General features: G+C 40.8%; 1 protein-coding gene across 3 annotated transcripts; it reads right to left on the reverse strand.

The window, feature by feature from the left end:
* Positions 1 to 2,762: 2,762 nt before the first annotated feature.
* Positions 2,763 to 14,612, reverse strand: tp53inp1 (tumor protein p53 inducible nuclear protein 1). Of its 3 annotated transcripts, none has more exons than XM_079504060.1 (4): positions 14,434 to 14,612; positions 11,236 to 11,597; positions 7,791 to 8,301; positions 2,763 to 5,857 (listed from the first exon to the last, which is right to left on the reverse strand). In XM_079504060.1, the coding sequence occupies exons 2-4, from the start codon at positions 11,354 to 11,356 to the stop codon at positions 5,719 to 5,721; spliced, it is 771 nt and encodes a 256-aa protein (XP_079360186.1). In that variant the 5' UTR covers positions 11,357 to 11,597; positions 14,434 to 14,612; the 3' UTR covers positions 2,763 to 5,718. The 3 variants fall into 3 exon arrangements, with proteins under 3 accessions (XP_079360186.1, XP_079360184.1, XP_079360185.1); XM_079504058.1 differs by having other exon boundaries at positions 2,763 to 5,862; XM_079504059.1 differs by lacking the exon at positions 14,434 to 14,612 and adding an exon at positions 13,810 to 13,899 and having other exon boundaries at positions 2,763 to 5,862.
* Between the last annotated feature and the right edge of the window lie 6,613 nt (positions 14,613 to 21,225).

Raw genomic sequence — 21,225 nt, forward strand, 5'->3', positions numbered from 1 at the left:
CACCAGACCCAGTTCAGAACGATACAGGAAAATCCAATGGTGAGTAACTTGACAGAGCTACAGGCAATACTACACTATTGCAATGAAAATGAATTGCCTTTAAAAGGCAAGAGTCAGTCGAATATATTCAGCTGTGTGAGTGTGCAAGTGAATATTGACAAAGCAAGAAAGGATGGAGGGAAGGGGGAGAAGGTGACTCCATGTGAAAGATGAGTCTTTGGTTATGTCACGTTAGGTTATGTCCTCATCTCTTATTCTGGACAGACTGATGCTTAATAGTTACAGTAAGAGGAGGTCTTTGGTTTTGACCACAAGTACAAAAAGTAATACAATCTTTAATATAAAGGCTTAGTTCATTGAACTATTAAAAACCACATCTACATGTTTTGGTCTCCATAGGCCAGGCCTTTTTCAAGGCAAACATACCATCACCAAACTAAGTGCATGCACCTTCTATTTTTGCACACCTATGCACAGCTTTGCATGTCTGTGTGTCCGCAGCACATAATGTGATGATTTGATTGGCTGAGCATGGAATGTGATGATGTGTGATGATAAGATAAGTGTGATTTTTGCTATTATCTTTCACAAGAACTTTTTTGAACATGATCACAGTTCTCCTCTAACCTTTTAATTCAGAGTTTACCAGATTCAATAGGAATATTGGGGAGAGCATTGTAGAATGCGTCCCCCCTTTATTTTATCCTCCTTTTATCATTATCATAAAGTACTAAGATCAAATTCCCATTGATAATGTATGGATAATGTCACGTCATAGTGTCTGAGCAAATAGACATAGGGCTATATCTTGCGCCACCCCTTAACCCTTATCCCTAAACTTATTTGCCATTTTTACTATTTAAAAAAACCTTTTAAAATAGTTCAAATAGCCAATCTATAACCTCACAACGTCTCGATGTAGATCGGCTAGTTGAACTATTTTATAATGTTTTTCAAAATAGTAAAAAATGGCAAATAAGTTTAGGGATAAGGGATAAGGGTGGCACAAGATGGAGCCAATAGTGTCTATTTTACGCCACGATGATGTACGATGATAAGAGCGCCCCTCACTTCACACAGGTGTGATTTTTTGATTTATTTATATATGTGTGTGTGTGTGTGTGTGTGTGTGTGTGCGTGCGTGTGCGTGTGTGTTCGTGTGTGTATATATTATATACAGTAGTCCTATATCCTGTATTTTTGAGTGGTGCAAACCACTCCAACAACCAGCTTTGTCTGTATGTTTGTGTACCTGTGTACGTGTCCGTGTCCGTGTGTACGTGTCCTCACAAGGTGAGCATGGTTACTATGGTTAGTGTGTGACGTCACTGACATAGCTGATCAGACTATATAAGACCTTGCACCACTCAGTTCACACGGGTGTGATTTTTAGTTAAAGTCTTAAAAACAGGCCTTATCTTCAGATACTTAAATCTGTAATTTGTTAATTATTAAAGTCTGTTTTTGAGGTGCCCAGCTTTGTGTGTTTGTTGATCAAATTTGTGATAACATTTGAGATTATTTGATTGGCTGAGCACGGATTGATTGGCTGAGCACGGAATGTGATGTATGACAATAAGAGCGCCCTTCACTTTTAATTCTTTGTTTTATTTTATTTGAATATCTTTATTTATTCTGGGCCTGTTTTTGTAGACGTTGGATTGTATTTTCCGCTCTGTATTTTAGTTTACTTGAAGATTGTTAATTTATATACTGTTACTCTATATAACTAATCCTCCTTTGTAAACTGTGGATTATTATTATTAATCCAGTTTATATGAGCTACAATGGGGGCATACTGCAGGCTGGAGGGGGGCAGAAGAATTATTATTATTAATCCAGTTTATATGAGCTACAATGGGGGCATACTGCAGGCTGGAGGGGGGCAGAAGGGGTCAATGGGGGCATACTGCAGGTTGGAGGGGGGCAGAAGGGGTCAATGGGGGCATACTGCAGGCTGGAGGGGGGCAGAAGGGGTCAATGGGGGAATACTGCAGGTTGGAGGGGGGCAGAAGTGGTCAATGGGGGCATACTGCAGGCTGGAGGGGGGCAGAAGGGGTCAATGGGGGCATACTGCAGGCTGGAGGGGGGCAGAAGGGGTCAATGGGGGCATACTGCAGGTTGGAGGGGGGCAGAAGGGGTCAATGGGGGCATACTGCTGGCTGGAGGGGAGCAGAAGGGGTCACGTTTTTCTTATACTGTAAATGTGAAATTGTAAAAAGCAAAAATGCATTGAATAAAATAATATTTTGCAATGATTATTTATTTATTTGACATGCAGGTCATGCAAGGTTTGTTGATCAATTTGGCCTTTAACCTTTTAAACCCCAGCATCCATATTCTGGGGAAACTTTCGCAGAAAATCGGCTATTTCCAGAAACAGAAAAGCCACAGAGAAGAGGGAAGAAATTGGGTGATTTAAAGAAATACATTTATTTTTCATTGATTGATTCAGTATTAAGAAATTCTATATAATATTTTTTATCAGACACGCCCCCTTGGTATACAACCCCACTGTAATTTCAAAGATTTATTTAAAACACGTGTCCTTGGTTCTAGTGCCTTCTAATACGTGAGGGGGCCGTGTTTTTCCATTAGGGTTGTGTATACGGAAAAGCCTGGTCCAAGTAGTTCGATAGCCCGATAAACATAATCTGTGTTCAGATCCAAATGATACAAGTTAAAAATATCCTCCTATCCATAAATGAACAAGTTTACAATAAACTTGCTAAAGGATGAACAATGAAAACAGAAAGTAAATGTTTGTGTGTATGAAAACATTTATTTATGAGACTAGTAACAGATCACATGTATTAACTATTACAGTTTAAAACAGATGACCCCACATTGTTTAGCAAATTCTGATCACCATCAAAATAGAATGAGTTGATCTGTCATATGTCCACAATATAAAGAATGGAACCAGATAGGTTGATAAATTAAGTTAACCTAAAATTCCTACACCTTTTCTTTTTTTTTGGCAAAGTGCTGTATTATTCCAGTAAACTATACAAAAACAAAATGTCTAACACTTGGTGAAAAATGCCACAAAATATTCTTCACACTTTCAAAACAATAGGAGAAAACAGTTTTGCTACATTGTTTCTTATAAAAGCTGTACATGGGCCAGGCGGGTCTTGAAGAGTGAAGAGGTTACCTCCAGTGGTGCATAGTTTACATTTTTGATATTGGATTTTTGTTTTCTTTATGTCTCTTTTTGACATAAAAGTTTCAAGTTCATCATCGATGCATTGTCATTACAACATTTCAACCTGGAAGGCACGTGATCCAAAACAACAAATTCAAGGCATAGAACAAAACACACAAATCCCTGTTAATTTCTTTATGAAGAGCTGACACAAACTGTGGACTAAAACAAAACGGCTCCTCCTTCCAGCTTCACTCATCACAAAATGAGAAGACAGTTCACCATGTCCACTCCATTCCCTTCCTCTTATTTATCTTTTACAACATAAACTAAATAAAACGGCTGATTGCAAGTTTCAATAGCAAATAATTGGAAATAGAACAAAAAAAAGGTTAAATACAACAGCGATAATCACTCAACTATCATAACAACTAAATGTATTTACACTACCGTACACACACCTAACAAATACTTGTTAGCTTTCTTAATGCTACCATGCCTAATACACCTGAACTTGCTGTCCCATCTAAATATGACCACAGAGTAGGCTACAACAAAACAGATGTCTATTAGGTTACACAGAAAATCAATCATACAGTATCTTACTGGAGAATTGGAAAGTGAAGCTCCTTGGTGATTTAACATGGGCTTTTTCCCTATGGTGGATTGTTTATTCATCTCACAATATCCACCATTTCAAAGCACCAAGGCCCGTTCTTCCATAAGTATTGTTAGAAAAAAAATCTAAACAAAAACAAAAGATAACTAAAAGAATTACAGTATTATAAACTACTGCTACGATAAAGATCAATGCTACTTTTTGGTTTAAATAGTCTAACAGTTTAACAAAATGTAACTAAGTTATATGCAACTTAGAAAATAAAACAGGTAGAAGACAAACTCAATACAACACTGAAATCATGTAAAATACAGTGAGCAATATATATATAAACAACATTGAAAAAGACCAGGTTTTACTCCATCTTGATGGACGTTAAACAGTCGATTGAGAGTTATAAAAAAAAATCATTTTCACAGTCCTGGGACTAAGGAGAAAGTTTTGAGAAGTCAATCATTAGTAACAAACATTTTCATGAGGGAAAGCATACTGGGACAAATTTGGACAGTCTCCAATAGACGCAATAACAATTATCAGCCATCAAGTAATCAACATTTGTAAAGTGTAAAGGTGATTGGTTATGACCCTGAGAAGTGGACTGCAGATTTAAGAACAAATACAAGATAATAACCCCAAATCTTGTTTTTTCTCTTTTTCTTTTTTTAACCATCTCAACGCTAACAACTCTACAACCATGCAACAAATTGCACACTAACATAATCAAACATACCTATACAAGATAACATAGACGCATATATACCAACTTCATACTGATATGTAATATGTTTTTTTCCTTTAAAAAATATTTTGGAAGTTTTTTCTTTTTTAAATACATTTTACATTTATTTTCATTTCAAAGCTACCATTAAAACAAGGCGTTTAGTGATATTTAACCCAGTAATTTTTACCTTTTCTTTTTTTCCTTTAAAAAAAATATTGTGAAAAGTACTGAATTACAAAGTCAAAGGCAAGTTCACTCACAGCTAAGGGAGTGGGAGGTGTGGATTTGTAGAGCAACATGTTGCCATCAAAAGTGTCATTGTTTTCTCATAATAGTGATGTACACTGTATATTGACTAAAAAGATATAATACATTTAAGATGGCACGCAATTGCTCCGCAAAATCCCACTTGAGATTGATGATCACTATGACATCGCACAACTACCGTACTCTAAACTATGTCAACATACACTCACTGGATGAAAGCCACAGCTGTTCTGCCACAGGGGCTGTTAATTTGCCATTGAGTAAAGTGACCTACAGCATTGATTCTATATAATATGGTGTCCATGAAGATCGCAACACTTCCCTCCATTTCTGCCTGTGACATGCACTTCCGTCAGAAGGAGAAATAGCTGGAGAGATGGAAGGAAGGACTTTTGGAAAGGACAACAGCATACATGAGGACAGGGGACACCTCCTTTCTGTGTGTCAATCTGTAGTTGAATGAGGAGGACAGAAGATAACATTTTCAACCACTGGCCACAGTGGCTGATTATTTCCTAAATCAGCCAACTGTCTTTTGAATTATATGAAACATATTGTTGACTTGCTAAAATAGCTAGTAGAGCATAAAATGTACCAACCACTGTATACATTTAATTAGACAAAGGCTGCTGTGGATTTCCCAAAAGCAATGATGAAGGAATTGGGGTTCATCTGGAAGTGCACTAGTACAATTATAATAGAAAGGGGGACTTCAAAAAATCATTTCTCCTCACAAGTTGTTGACATGTCTCTGGTTGGGCTGGTAACCAATGAGGAGAGGATAATGTAGTGGCAGTGGAGAGGTATAGGGGCTCATGATATAGATGATGATGGTGAAAGAGAACAGGGTCTTCACCTCAGAAGTTGAGGTGTCTCTGGCTAGGCTGGTGGAGGATCATTGCGCTGGCCCTGGTCTGCTTGGCTCCATTAGGTTGGCGCAGCAAGTTAAGGCGGCGTAGGGCGTTACGAGACAGGGGCTGGGTCCGCTGAGCCAAGCGCCCAGACTGCAGCTGCACCTGGTGGAGGAGGGCGGCGTGGGTAGAGCGGGCCGCGGCATAACAGGCTGAGTGGAGAGTGATGCGACGCTGGACCACAGCCACTTCTGGCCTCCAGGGGGAGACAGAAACACAATGAGAAAGGTAAGCAGCTGAGTCGACTCCATATGCTAAAGAAAAAATGCATAGATTCTCCAGTGTGTCTATTGCTCAGGCCCGGCGCCACGAGGGCTCAAAGGGGGTACTTTTTTTTTTTTTTTTTTAATAATATCAATAATAAAATATAAAACTACCTTTTGTGCTGGATTGGTTTTCTAGTGATATTTGGCAGTGATATTCACTAGCAGCACTGGTTATAACAACTCGAAACATGCTGCTACAAACAAAAACATGAATTGTACAGGCATGCAAGGAACATCTAACATGCGTCATGGCCATCTCCCATCTGGAAAGAACAGGAAGTACGACTTTCCTGAGGCACAGGAATTTAACACATGTTAATTCGGATCAACTGAATGTATGTGTCTGACATGATGGTCTGCCATTGGGGGGGAGGGGTGCTATTGATGCAGTGGATCAGAGCAAGTGGCAAAGTGGGCTGTGGACTATTGTGGACACGCTGAAGAATTTATTCTCTGAGCACAGACTCAGTTCACTTAATGCGGTCTGCAGGTTAATATCAGAATACTGATATGTTATTGATTTCAGCTGTTACAATTCCAAACATGCAAACATGACCCACTTTAATTACTTCAGTCTATATTAGTAGCTTAATGACTAGTACTAGCCTTTTTTATGTCCAATATTTGCATTTCAGTTCATAATCATAAAGTTAACATAACATATAAATGTATTTGAAATTAAATAAAAAATATTACTTTTCCGGATTCCAATAAAAAAAAAAATAGGTGAAATAATTCAGGATTCAAGATCTACAAGCTCAAAATGCATCGCACTGCGACACGTTTTGAGCTTGTAGATCAGCTACTCTTGACTATATGCATTGTGGCCCTCTGGAGTGAGTTTGAAATATAGTGGCCCTCTCCATCATCAAAGTTGCCCACCCCTGCCCTATCCAATGTTGTTTTGTAGCCTACTGTGATGTTGGCAAATGGCAATAATAGCACAGTAAAGATGATAATAATCTAATATGATGTGTGTAGTTCTTTATAGATCTAGCCTCTTCATTTTTATCTCAAAGTGCACCAGATTGAAGCATTTTTTGCCCCCTCAAAAATCTCAATTGACCCCTCAGACATTTCATCCTGGCGCCGGGCCTGCTATTGCTGTTTTTTTGATTGATTGATTGAAATATTTATTAACAGTTTGCAGAATTACAGTACATTTCAAGCACAAACTCAATACAAAGACTGTTAACTGTGAGTGGACGACCCAATTAAGCATTACACTTGTTTACAAGAGGGTCCACCATGTTCAATTCATCAAAACATTTAGAGACGTACAAATAGACACTTCTATATAGTCAAAGAACAGAACAGGAATTCATCATAGAGGTAAAAAGGGAAAAGAGACATATACAGTGAGGGGGGAAAAAGGGGGGGGGGGGGGTCGTGGGGGATTCAGATTTCGAATTGCAGCCGTCCGTAGGTGCCCTTTGAGAACGTTTTTGAAGGAGTCAAGGTTTTACAGTTTTACAGTTTTTACCATAAATAAATAAATAAATAAATGGTGCATTTATATAGCGCCCTTATTCAAGGCGCTTTACAGAGATTGTGCATTACATTCACCCATTCACACACACACACACATTCATACACCGATGGCAGCGGAAACCATGCAAGGCACCAACTAGCACATCGGGAGCAATTGGGGGTTCAGTGTCTTGCTCAAGGACACTTCGACAGTAACTCTGGGGGAGCCCGGGTTCGAACTGGCAACCTTTCGGTTACCATCCAGGCACTTTAATGTTCATAGTACGTATGAGTACTATGATGTTCATAGTACTTAAAGTTATTCTTATAAACTGAGCTCAACTTCATAAGGCAGGAATCAGAACTTGGTCTTAATTCACAGCCATACCTGTGACGTGGAGCATCTAGGGAGCGTCTGCCCTTCTCCTTGCCGACTGTGGACGTGGAATTGGCAGGTGTAGTGTCAGCTATCAGACCCAGGTCCAGCTCCAGGTTGAGGGAGCGTGGCAGTGGGTTGAGGGCCAGCCGGGGGCTGTGGTGGACGTAGACTGACATGCTGGGGTGCTCAATAAGCAGGTTCTCCAGGGGGCTGGGCTCCAGGAGGAGGGGCAGGCTGCTGTGGCCGGTGAAGCAGGGAGGAGGGGTGACAAACCAGCTCTCCTCAAGGGAACGAGCCTCCAGCCGCAGGAAGCCTCCCTCCTCCTCCAACTCCTCCTCGTCGTCTTCTGGGCCCCCGTCTGGGTCAGTGTCAGCTGTGGAGTCGAGGGATGTGCAGGAGGAATATCGGATGGGAGGGCTGGCCATTGGGGAGGGAATCATCACCAGATCCTCTTCTTCTTCTTCAGGAGTCAGAGGAGCTCCTGGAAGGCCATCACCACGTGCATTGGAACAGGCCTCAGCTGTACAGAAACAGAAAATTAGCATGGGCAAGTGCAATGTCTGAAAATCTGATATGGAAGCCATGGTCTACGCATTAGATACATGGGTAAAGTATCTGTAGGGATGTAGGAGCCCATGGCCCCTTAACCCTGACAGAATTGTATAGTGGTTCATCCACTGGGTAGCAAAGAGGATGGAGAACTTAACCCTGGATGGGTTACATATCCAGTAGATCACCATACATAAAAATATATATAAATTATAATAATTCCTTTCAATTATAGTTACATAAACAGGACATAAACCTTTTACGTTTACAAATATGTGCAATTTACGCAAGCTACCAGAAGATGGTGCTGCAGCACACATTTCACTGAGCCTGCCCAACTGTAAACAATAATCTGCAGAGGTGTGAAAGTACTACTGTAGGCAAGTAACCCCGCTCACCAAGCTGTTGTGGCCTGTCTGACCAAAAAAGTACACACACACACACACACACACACACACACACACACACACACACACACACACACACACACACACACACACACACACACACACACACACACACACACACACACACACACACACACACACACACACACACACACACACACACACACACACACACACACACACACACACACACACACACACACACACACGCACGCACGCACGCACGCACGCACGCACGCACGCACGCTTTTCTGTTAACTGAACTTGAGCCTCACTGATCTAGTATTATCATCCTGCTTTCCGTTCGAGATTCTAACTACCAGCAGCAATGAGTTATTGCTACCCCAACCCCACATGATTAAAAATCTCTTTAATACACTGACATTTTCCATGACCACTTGTTGAACCAAGTTGTTTCTAAAAGCAAACTGGCCAATGGCCACAGTCTCTGCAGCCAGACTTATGTTTTGAGTTTCAGCTGTCAGCATGTCAAATAGGGATGTCTGGCCAAAGTGCAGAGGGCAGACAGACGAGGCCTTCTGTGATAAACAAAAACACAATGCTGTGTCTGTCTGTATTCATGTTTTTGAATATGCAATAGTTTGCTAAATGCACAATCTCTTTAAAGTGTGCAAGATTTGTGCATGCGTGTTTAGAATAAGATTCACAAAAGTGACACATGACACGTCCATATTCTTTGGGTACTTGGCTATATGAATTTGAGATATTATTGAGTGGTGCAACCACTCCCTTACGGAGCTATGTGTGTGGCTGGCTGGGTGCCTACCCGTATGAGCACGAAAATAGCATGGTTGTTTTTCACCACCTGTGCGCAACCTAACACACACAAACACACACGCACGTATTAACTGTATATATGATGAGCCAGCACCCTGGCTGTGGCCCCCACACAGAGTTGCACCACTCACTTCACACGGGTGTGATTTTTATTATTATATTCCACTCCCACCCCTGTCTGCTGTCAGGCATAGACAACTTGTTTACACAAATCAAGTGCAAGCTCCTCAATGCTGACTCTGAGCCTTCTATGTGATATGCACTTTATCCTGCTAAGGACCGCAGCAGGACCCCAAAACGGATTACACCACCTATGATTGTCCAAGCCAGTTAGCAAGTAATCCTATCACCTGAGACTGCCTATGTCTAATGTCTAAGCGAGTATATGATGGTTCAGGCAATTTGCACAAAAAAAAAGATGTAAAATACCACTATTATGATCTTAAAACCCTGTGTGGCAACACAATGTCTGCTCATAAATGGCCTCTATGCACATGCAGATTACTGAGTGAAAACCACTAATGCCTACACTGTCTACATCACATTCTTGATTCTCTGGGAATTATTTTTCCCAGAGTGCAATGTAAAGACGTCAGAAAGTAATCTTCAGGTCTATGCTATCATACAAAGTTTATTACTTGTGACTTATTTCTATTGAGACATTTTGCACATTTAGCTGGGAATTTCTTCATTTAAGAATTGAAAAGCTCCACATTTAAATGAATTTCTTCAAAAATATCAAAACATTTGTAAAGGAAGACATTCACAATAATTGGGGCGAGGCTGTACACAGGTGTCTCATGCACTTTTATCTTAGTGAAGGAAAATCCGACCAGCCTGTGTGCCCACTGCCCATACATGTAAGTCTCCCTAAGCGGTAACTCTAGTAGGGAGGAGACCTATTTTTATCCCCAACCCCCAGTTCCTCAGACGCTTTTGTTTGACCTGTTTACAGGTTGGAATTGCCCATAAACTGCCACACGCCTTCACTGCCAACCCTTTCCCCTCCAGAGGCTGAACCAGGCGGCTGTCACACCTGAAATATTCACAAGGCTGTGGAATAGGAGAAGGGCCATGTCGGGACGAGTGGGGGATTAACGATGGGCAGCTCAAAAGCTGTGCCAGGTGGCACTCGCAGCCATCAGGAAAGTGCTAGCAGCTGTACACGTGCGTATATCCATGCAATATATCTATTATTGTATAGTATGTTTTTGCAAGTGTGTGTGGGTGCGTATTAGCTACCGGTATATGTAAACAAAATCTATTTCTGCAAAGTGAGAATGGTATCTTTTCCAGGGCATGCAGAGTTCATCACCCTAATGCAGAGGGGATTTCAACAGGCTGGTTTATGATGCTGGGGGGTGATACCATAGCCGCAGCCTTAGCAGCACATAAGTGGGCTGCGACTAGGAGATCAGACTGTACAGAAATGTCTGGCGGAAATAGCAAAGCTAAATCATTCTACAATCTTTTGTAGCCATCTCTATAGAATTCAGTAGACTGCTAAAACTCTGAATCAACTAACTGTTGTGGCTTGTTGATAGAACAGTTATTTATTGCACTCCACTTGATCGATCCATTTGTACACTGCGTGAAATGAACGCATGATGACATTACTTTGTCAGTATTCATTGATGAAATTTGTCTTGTGACACAGGCACAGCAGGGCTTTACACAGTGGGTTTGTGTGAGAGACTAACCCAAGTAGTCCACCAGGATCCAGTCTTCATCATCCTCTTCCTTGTGCTCTCTAGGGCCACTGAGCCGGCTGAGCTCCTCCACATTGTCCCCAAAAAGAACACTAGCAAACCTCTGGAACATCCCGGGATGTCCTGATGGGACACAAGGGGGGCGCAGCTAGGGGTGGCACAAGGCTGGGGGTGAAGGTGGGGAGAGGGAACTTTGGTCATCAGCTGCAGGGTCCACCAAGTGGGGAAGGCTCCAGAAAGGTGCAAAAGTACATCAATAAGATGGGACCTTGGATCATCTGCGGGTGACTGGGCTCAGTCTGGACATAGCTCAAGGTCAGTCAACTGGGAAAAGTGCAAAAGTACAAAAAGCCCTGGGAAAGAAAGACAGACATGGGAGAGGATGAGAGATGGTATAAGAAGACAACACATGAAGTGTCTCACTTGTGTAGCTTCTTGCAACAGTATAATTTGGGTATTGGCAATAGTCCAGACAAGTTGCTTATTAAAATCATGCATAATCAAATATGGAAAAGGGAAGGGAATAAGAGACTCTCATCACTTAACCATCTCCAGTGGAGATGCTCTAAAATACCATAACTGAGATTGTAATGTATATCTAACAAATGCACTGTAAAACTTCAAGTGTATGTTCAAGGTCATAAATGTTTACAGATGCATGTATCATTTGCCTCGCCTGTAGACACTCCTCATAAAAGATACTATGAAAATAGACCCCAAATCCAGCTGCCAAAGATGTTTCCCCACAGCCATGTTAGGACTGGACCAATCCCTGGCTTTGGCTGGCTATCTCAGGACTTAAGAGTTAGGACCACAGTTTTGCTGTTTGTTATTGCGACCGCAGGTTGCATTTTACCATGAAAACCTGCATTTCCCATCAGTCGTGTCACGCCTCCATATATGGTCACACCTCGTGACACGTCGCGCAACCATATATGGCCGTCTCCATATATGAAGATCACGACACTGACCTTGTCAAACCCTGGATAGCCATATATGGAGAAGACTTGATCACCTAGATCTGCATATATGGAGCCGTCCAGCAACTCTACATCTGACCTCAAACCCTTGATATCCATATATGGAGCTGACCTGTTCCATATGTTGATCCTACCCCACCCGTCCCTCCTCTTCGCTGTCTCCCTTTGGACTGATACCGGTCCATTCAAACTCCGCCCCAAAGTTATTAGTAGAGGTCTCATCAGGCCCGAAAATTAAGGCCCGGCCCTACCTTGGTCCTCATCAAACCCTGTACACTTAAGACACTTCCCTCGCTGCCACCCATAGATCTCTATATGGAGCTGACCTGTTCTGACATTCCATATGTTGATCTGACCTCATCAAACCCTGTACACTCAAGACACACTCCATATATGGCCAGTACAGAATTCATTCCATATGTTGATCTGATCCCCCATGCCAAAGCGCCAGCGCTCGCCCAGCAGTCTGCCGTCACCCAGGCGGATGCATGCTCGCAACCTCGCCCTTTAACACCAAATTTGGGTTTTAAAGTTAGTTTATAATGATGCTACATCAATTTAACAGCAATCGTGATGGCTGTGGCTCAAGAGGCAGAGTAAGATTCCTGGTATTATCTCTGGCCTCTCCTAGAGTCGTTGTGTCTTACTGGACCCTGCTAGCAATGTAGATCCTTGCAGATCCTGGGTTAATACCTGCTCCTTTACTGGGTGAATTGAATGCACTTTGTAATTAAAAGCACTAGAGAAACGAAGAGATTTTTTTGTATTGCATTTAGGACAATGAGAACATTAAAAACCAACATGTCTGCCTTCTTCAGGGTTGAATATGCACCCCCACCACTTCTTGCTTAGGTCATGACCTCACTGGAGGCAGGAGAGTAAATAACCTTAATTCTGCCTGAATTGATTTCTTGCAGTGACAGATGAGTGGGTGGGTGGCAGATGGAGACAGGCTTCCTAAATGGGTAAAGCTTAAGTACAGCATGGTAACATACTAACTTCTAACTATCAACAGTAAACAAAAGAAGATTTGTCTCAGGCAGCAGTGGTCAATGTTATAGACAATTACTGACTACATCTCGGTAAAGAAGAAAATACATTATTATTAATAATAATAATAACAATAATTCAAATAATAAATGAACAGTGTGTTAATTATCATCAGATTTTAGATATGTTTTGCGTCTGTTACACATGTTTCTGTGGTGTCAAGTTACTATACACTTGAGGAAACAAAACGAAAAGAGCAGCTGCGACTTTAGGACGGTGATGGGTAGGCCTACGGCTTTTCTCTTTCGAGGGTGTAACGGTTTTATTTACAGTAGCCTGCTGTGGCCGACAACAGACGTAGTTATCTCGTGCACCTGTTCCTCTTTAGCAAATCATTCACGCGTGTTTTGTTTGTCTCCCCGACCCCGAGGCTACAACACTCGACAAGACGCAAATTAACGGGTAACGCCAAATATAACGTTTGCCTCTCCGCTGTGGTAAATGTTACTTTCGCGGTGACTGATTGTTTAAGCAGGCCAATTGTGGTATACCCCCATACAACAATAAATAATAAACACAAAATATATGCACCAACCAAGGACGAGGCAACATAAACATCGATTACGTCATTTTCGACATTTCTGATCCACGAAAATAACGATGTTTGTTTATGCAACGGAAACGCACAGTAGTACTGACACATTGTTTAGACACAATTCACTAACCCTAATACATAAAACCTCTAAATAATAACGTCAGTGTACTGTGAACGGTAGAGCTGGAGCTAGGGCAGTAGGCTTGCTCAGTGTTGTTTGTTGATGGGGAATGGGAGGAGGCTCGGCTGTAACCCTACACCTTTTGGGCGTACCACAACACATCGACCAAGTTTTATCTCAATTATACCATTTCCTTTCCAGTTTCCACAATACATTACCGTTCAAAATGCCTTCGTTTAACCATGGATCAGTTTTGAATTGCCTTGAATAGACCACGCAGGGACGATCTCAAATGCAGTGTTTATCCACAACCACAAGTAGGCTATATTTTTAGTAGGCCTAGGTTATCATGATTGTACTGTAAAATGTACACTTAATTGTTGCTATTTTTAATGCATTGTATGTTTTTTGCCAATACGAATAGATATCAACAACTAGAATCCACACAAATGCTAAAGAGAACGTGATGTTCAGTGAAGAGACAACAAAGAACCGACACTCACCTGCGGCAAGGAAAAATGTAAACCGTAAAAAATATATATATATATTGCAAAACAAGTCCTTGCTATTGAGGTAGATTTTGTTTTTCGAACGTAATAAAAACGAAGGTTTCTTCTCAGAAGAAATACAAAATAATGTTAAGGGACTATTACATTCGGAGTCACAGTGTTTCTTTTCCAATCCCTTCCGAAGTCCCAACTGCTCCTTTTGTTATTGTTATGGAAGTACTAACAGCTGATCGGCGTGACGCGTCGAAGGACAGCCTATGGGAGGGACAAGTCGAAAATCCAACAGCCAATCGCGGCTCGCTATTTTCTCTGACGGACTGTCACCATCGCACGTGACCATCCCTTAGAAAGGCAAGACTGGGCAAATCACCCAAGTTTTTACTGGGAGTGTCTCGTAACGTTTTTATTTTCTTTAACGCAAAAAAAATAAAATGCCAAACATCCGGTTGTTACCACGGTGCTGTTTACAATAACTTTATGGCCTCAAGGTTTACATTATCATTATGTGATGGTTGATGTGCAAAAGGTAATATGTTACAAATGCATTATTTCCTAACTCATAACCTGGATCTTTATTGCTGCTTTCTGTCAGTTTGGATATATTAAAGCGTCAACAACGCCATAAACTCGTTGGTTGGTCCTATTGGTTTGCGGGCAGATTATCCTGACAACACGATGTTTTATATTGTTTAACGTAAAATCTCATGCAACATTGATTTGATCCCTACCCACAGCCACAGTCAGTGGATATAAAAACTTACTGCATGTTCAGTACATAGTCTACTATCTAGGATTCTAGGTCAACAGCAGTGGGCTTAATAGCTATAAAGGGGTGCAAATTAGAAGCAGGGCCTGCCCCAGAGCACCAACCCCCATCTATAATCTGGAGTAAAGGGCATTAGCTTTGGACAAAGAGCCTCCAGGAAATGATGGTTGATGGACAGATGAACATGGTGTTCTATTGGGAAAAAAAGTGATGCTTGTCATACAATAATGCTTAAATATGACAATGACAATTGTCTGTTTTCCAAAAAATAAATAAATATGCCAGTTGTCTGCCAACATTGCTAATGTAGTTTCTTGTACAGCTTGCCTGTTGAAGAATGAAGTATGGTTACTTTTATAACATAATGTTATCAAGCCAACATATTTTTATATTATATAGGCCTATAGAGGGTATGCGTGTGACATCATCATCAAACCCAGAAGTTATGCAGGAATGCCTACTGACTACTACTAGACTTTCACTGGACTGATGAGTAGCCTAATGCTAATTGACTCCTTGACCTTGGGGACAGTTTGTATACATGGCATAGACACATGTTCCCTGGAACTTAAGCCAAATAAGTAAGCATGAATGAGACACATTTTCATGTAAGATCTATCTGAAAAATGAATGCACTCGCATGTGTTCATACACAGACAGGTGTGCAGAAGATATTGCCTGCACATTTTCCATTCCCACACAAGGACACACCTGTACGGTGTTGATATCAAAACACTGATAAGATGTACATTTTACCTCCCGCCCCCATCCCATTCTCTTCTACTTTTCCACAGTAGACAAGTTATATTACGCCTTACTTTGAATGTTTGACCGACAAACAACTTTTGGAAGGCATGCTGCTTCCAGTGTACATGTTTTGTAACTGTAACAGTGTTTGTCTATAGTCACTTTTTTTCCTCTCCATCATATTGGAGATAAAGAAGGGAGTGAGTGAGAAGAGAGAATCATTCTGGCTTCTAAAATTACACACAAACATATTTGTCATAAAATAAGATGGCCTTTCATGAATAGTAAATTGTTTTTTCACACACAAAAAAAGTTAATGTCATGTCATAGAGTAGATCAGGTTAGCATCATAGCAAAACAATTACACAAAGTATCATAACAAAAAAAATAAACAAAGTGTTGACCTAGGTGTTAAGGACAAAATGTCCCACTGGCCCCAAAAATAGGCTATCATCATTCATGAATCATGAAACATTCAACGCTCTGAACAATGTAAGTTCCCTCAATGTGACGCTACATTCTTATATAATCTGGCTAATGTTTACTTTGTTGGAATCACTTGCACAATCCCCTCCTCTGCTAGCAAAAGAACAGGTCAATGACCCTGTGTTGTTGCCATTTGGTATTCCATAACGCCGTTTTCAAATGACTCATTTTGGGTCATAACATTTTGGGGAATATCCTTCAGATTAGAATAACTTTGGTCAAGAATAACTGTAAATGTTTGCCCCACAAAGAAAAGGAGCAGTGCAAGACACCAAATGGTGCACTACAAAATCACTCTACATGTTCCCTCAATTTATAAAAATGGAAAACTTGTATATCCAAAGCAGTTACTTTTCAGGAAATGGAAAAAGGAACCTGTGTTCCAATGGAGCCAGACAGTGTAGTTATTTAGTCACAAGCCCATGTTAATAACCTTAATTATTGGTTAAATATTAATACACTCACAGACTTAACCACTTTCAAATATATATATTTTTTGTGAGCTTGTAGATCGGCAATTTTCGTGATCTTTACGATGAAGTAGTATTAATTACAATAATAAGTTAATATGGAGATACAAGGTTTCTGCCTGACAGCAACAATGTGCAACAATCTGAATCTCAATGACTATTTTAATAATTTCCACTTGGAAAAATGCAGCCAATGGAAAGGCCAGCACCGAAGTACATAAAAAGCAACAAAAGGAAGCTCATGTCAAAGGCCCTGAGAAAGTGATGTGCTGCGGGAATGTAGCAGAACTGTGTGTTTAAACTGAGGGTAAAGACAAGGCTGTAAAAACACACAGGTCTACATTCAGTGTAAAGTTTAAAAATTCTACCAGTAGAATCCTTTCTCACTTAACGATGCACTGATGTGACGTCCCGTCAAAGAACACAGCTTCATACCTGATTGGTAAGGATATATCCAGGAATGAGACTTGAATCAAGAAGTGAAAGGTTGTGATTGTGTGTGCACCACAAACATTATACTGTAGGTCCCAAATCATACATGGACTGTACACTATTTAACAATGCCACAAGAATTATTACAAAAATAATTTGAAAATATTGCCCAATATCTTAAGTCTTAGGAACTTTCATAAGGATGTTTCAATAAAGATGGATCAGGCTACCAGTCGCATATCTTTTTAAGCTGTGACGTGACAACCTGTACTCCGGTGATGTACTTATTCAAGTTGTATATTAATTGAGGATGTAAACATGGCACATGGTAATTGGGTCAGGCTGTGTGTATTGTAACATCAACCCCATTGGTAAGGAGCAAAGCTAAAAACTCTTAGATCTTATACCTATTGTGAGGAACGCACGTCAAAGCCAACTGTAGTGTACAGTATTAACAGTAACAGATTGAGGGGAAGTCAACCACACCTATAGTAACCAAACACACCAGGAAAAAAATAACAGTTTGAGTAACAGATGGTTTTGTGATGGGTGTGACTCATGAGTCCTATCCATAGAAAAGGCCAAAGAGAAACACAACAGAGAGAGAGTAATAAACATACAGTACATGTGTGAAGAAATGTGTCAGGCAACCCCAGTGAGAAAGAGACACTGCACTGCACTGCTGTCTGGAATTACTGAAATGCTGTCAGACTGGAAGAAAGTGACATCCCTCAGCAGAGTTGCATCAGCTGGTGTAGAACCGTCAGGAGGGAGGAATAGACTTGGGTTGGTCGCCCAGCCATTGGATGCAACGCCCTGCCAGTCATTTTCATGGAGAGAATTTTGTTGAGTTCACTCTCCAGCCTCACCTCATAACACCAGCAAGTTTATAATAGAGGTTGAGGTCATCCTGCTACTGTATGCTGGTCACTTCATTTCTCTGTCAGAATAAGTAGTGCTTAAAATGAAGGTATGTAAATCACTCTAGAGAAGAATACAATACTTCAACTGCCTTTTCATGTTTCCCTGTTTTTTCCCCAGTAGAAAAGGTAGTTAGACTAGGTCATTTTGGGGTGTGGCAAGCAAATGGGCAACAGACAACAGCAGCATACAAGGTGTGACACAGACAAAATGTTCCTCTCTACTATGCAAAACAACACTTTGGAGCCTGCCTACTGGGTGCCTGTGGCAGTGTGGCTGTCTGAAGTGTGAACTGATCAAAATGTAGCATTTATCTCGGCCTATAGTTAAGTGGACAAACTGGAATAATCTGTAAAACGTTACCTGTAAGAGACCTTGTTGTACTCTACAGATAGTCACAGCAAACATGATTGCAGACCAAACATTGCAATGGAAACATTGACAAAATGAGACTGGATGGGGAAGAGAGAAGACGAGTGAGATAAACAAGTAGAATCAGCTTCCTGACAAAGCCTTAGAGGATCTTGTGCACGTCTAGGCACAGATGGTCAATGCAAACAAGATTATTAAAACACTATAATATGCTGTAGGAGTAGCAGTCAATGTCTGCTTAGAGAAGTGGTAATGACTACCATGTCATTCAATGCCTTTAACATAATCTTTGGAAAGCTAAGCGAAAACAAAAAAAAACAAAGACCAGTGTTTGCACAGTAAAGAGTCTTTATTTGTGAAAAACTGTCAATGTGACTGCTATTAGAAAATTCAAACTCAAGACTTTTCTAGAGGAGAAACAAGCTGAAGTATTGTTTGACAACTGTCAATATTCTAGCAATAGTGAAACAATACATATTTAACCTCTAAACTTGTCGGCCACAAAGGCAGGATATGTTTATATCATTAACATGAATACTGACAGAACAGTCGTATGTAGTGGAGGCACCACATGAAGAACAGTGTCAAGAAAAGGTGGCTTCAAATGTTTGGAGAGCATTCTTTTCTTGACAGCACCCCTGACATATGTACAAAACACATTCATTTGTTGCCACAGGCAAGTAAAATACTGCAAACATAAGCATAAGAAATTTTAAAACAAGACATGTAAAGAATAAAGGCTACAAGTTACAGAACTACAAAACTATTATGTATAACAAAACTATTATACATTCAGTGAACACATTTGACTATGGGTGTGTTCGGGTATGAGCACCAGGAGCACACTCAGGTATTGGTTTGTATCGCACCAATGTGCTCAGTGTGCTATCATAGAACACAACCTGTTATATTGTGAGTGATCCAGTCATACACCTCCTCTTTGATAGGCATAACTATCAAATAACATATACAGAAAACGCCACATATAATAAATATCTGTCAGCTCTGTCCACTGCGGGCACTATAGTGATGTACATATCAGCCCATGCGATGGCTGCACTTCCTGCATCAGTATGCCTTGCTTCAGTTGTGCCTGCTCACACTCAGCTGCTGCCTGCTCAATCTGCTGTGCTGGGCATTACAGCGATGCATCCTTCAGGCAGACGATGCGATGCAGCTCTCCTCTGCATCAGCCCTGTTTCGGCCCACACAGGATTTCCTCCATGGTCACACCAGGCCTTGGTGGTAACGCACAGCGCCCAGACCCTGCAGTATCACACTGTACCAGCAGTACAGCCTCCCATCTACTGTGTGAACACTACTACCGTCAATAGTACCGCTCAATCTTACGAGTCGACCCCATGTATTCCGCTGCACACTACATAGCTCCTAGTCATCCGATGATTGCACCAGGGCAACAACAAAATATGGGTTCAATGATGCCAATAGTCCCACCTTACCAGTGATGTATCATGTATGATTACATTACATTTTATGTATGTACACTGAGTCACTGACTGTAAAATCCAGTGTTAAATTAAACTAAGGATTTTTCTTGTCTAAGAGCTTAACATTTTAAGCTCTACTGATCCATCTCTAGCATAGATCCAGTGTCCATCAGATGTCACAGTGCCACACTAAATCACTGGTGCACCTCCACATGTGCCTCATAAAACATATAAAAAACAATAAAAACAGAGCAAAGTAGAGATAGGCAACCAACCACACTGAATTGCTCATCAAATACACAAATGAAATGACACACAACAGTCTGTCAGTGAAGATAAAAAAGAAAACAAAAATCAGTTGAGTAAAGAGTAAACTGACAACTATGTATGGTTTTCACACTGAGGTGCCAGAGAAAGTATGGTCCACGTTTAAGGTTATAGGTCAACTGAATGCACCAGTGACTTGCTAGTTCACAAATGTACACCTCTGTGACCTGGCGTTGAAGACCCTATCTAAGCTAAGCCAGATGTCAAATAAGCCTGGCCCTAAAATGACTGTGGTGAGCCTGTTATAGCCCACTACACAAAGAACCATAGCACAGATCTGAATAAGGTTTGCATATGTTTTTCCAATGATGGAATGCAAAGCTTAATGTTGGTCAAAACGAGTATTTAAAACCCGATGCAACTCATTTAGACAAGTATGGACAGCATTTTTGCTATAACACAAGCCAATCAATCACCAAATTGGTGAACCGATAAAGTTCATACTTTATGACATTGTCAGGACTAATTCAAGGAAGTGAATTATTTACTCAAGGAACTACACAAACCAGTATTCCAACCTGGGAGCTATTGTCCTGTTGATTTATGAACAGATAAACATGTTAGCTGTTCTTGTGTAGAACATTAATGACCTAGACTAATCGTCTTATGTGGAAAAGTATCCATGTCTGTGGCTCCAGCGCAGTATAACGTGTTGCAAAGATCACCTAAAAAACCCTCATAATTAATAGGATCACACTGCCATTGTAGCTAAGCAGTTAAACACAAATATTTTGGCACTGTTAATGTTAGGAAAAACACTCTCTTGTGTAAATCTAAACGGTAACAATAAAACACTATCCCAACAGATGACAGGTTT

The sequence above is a fragment of the Electrona antarctica genome, assembly GCF_951216825.1.
Source record: "Electrona antarctica genome assembly, chromosome: 6".
Taxonomy (NCBI): domain Eukaryota; kingdom Metazoa; phylum Chordata; class Actinopteri; order Myctophiformes; family Myctophidae; genus Electrona; species Electrona antarctica.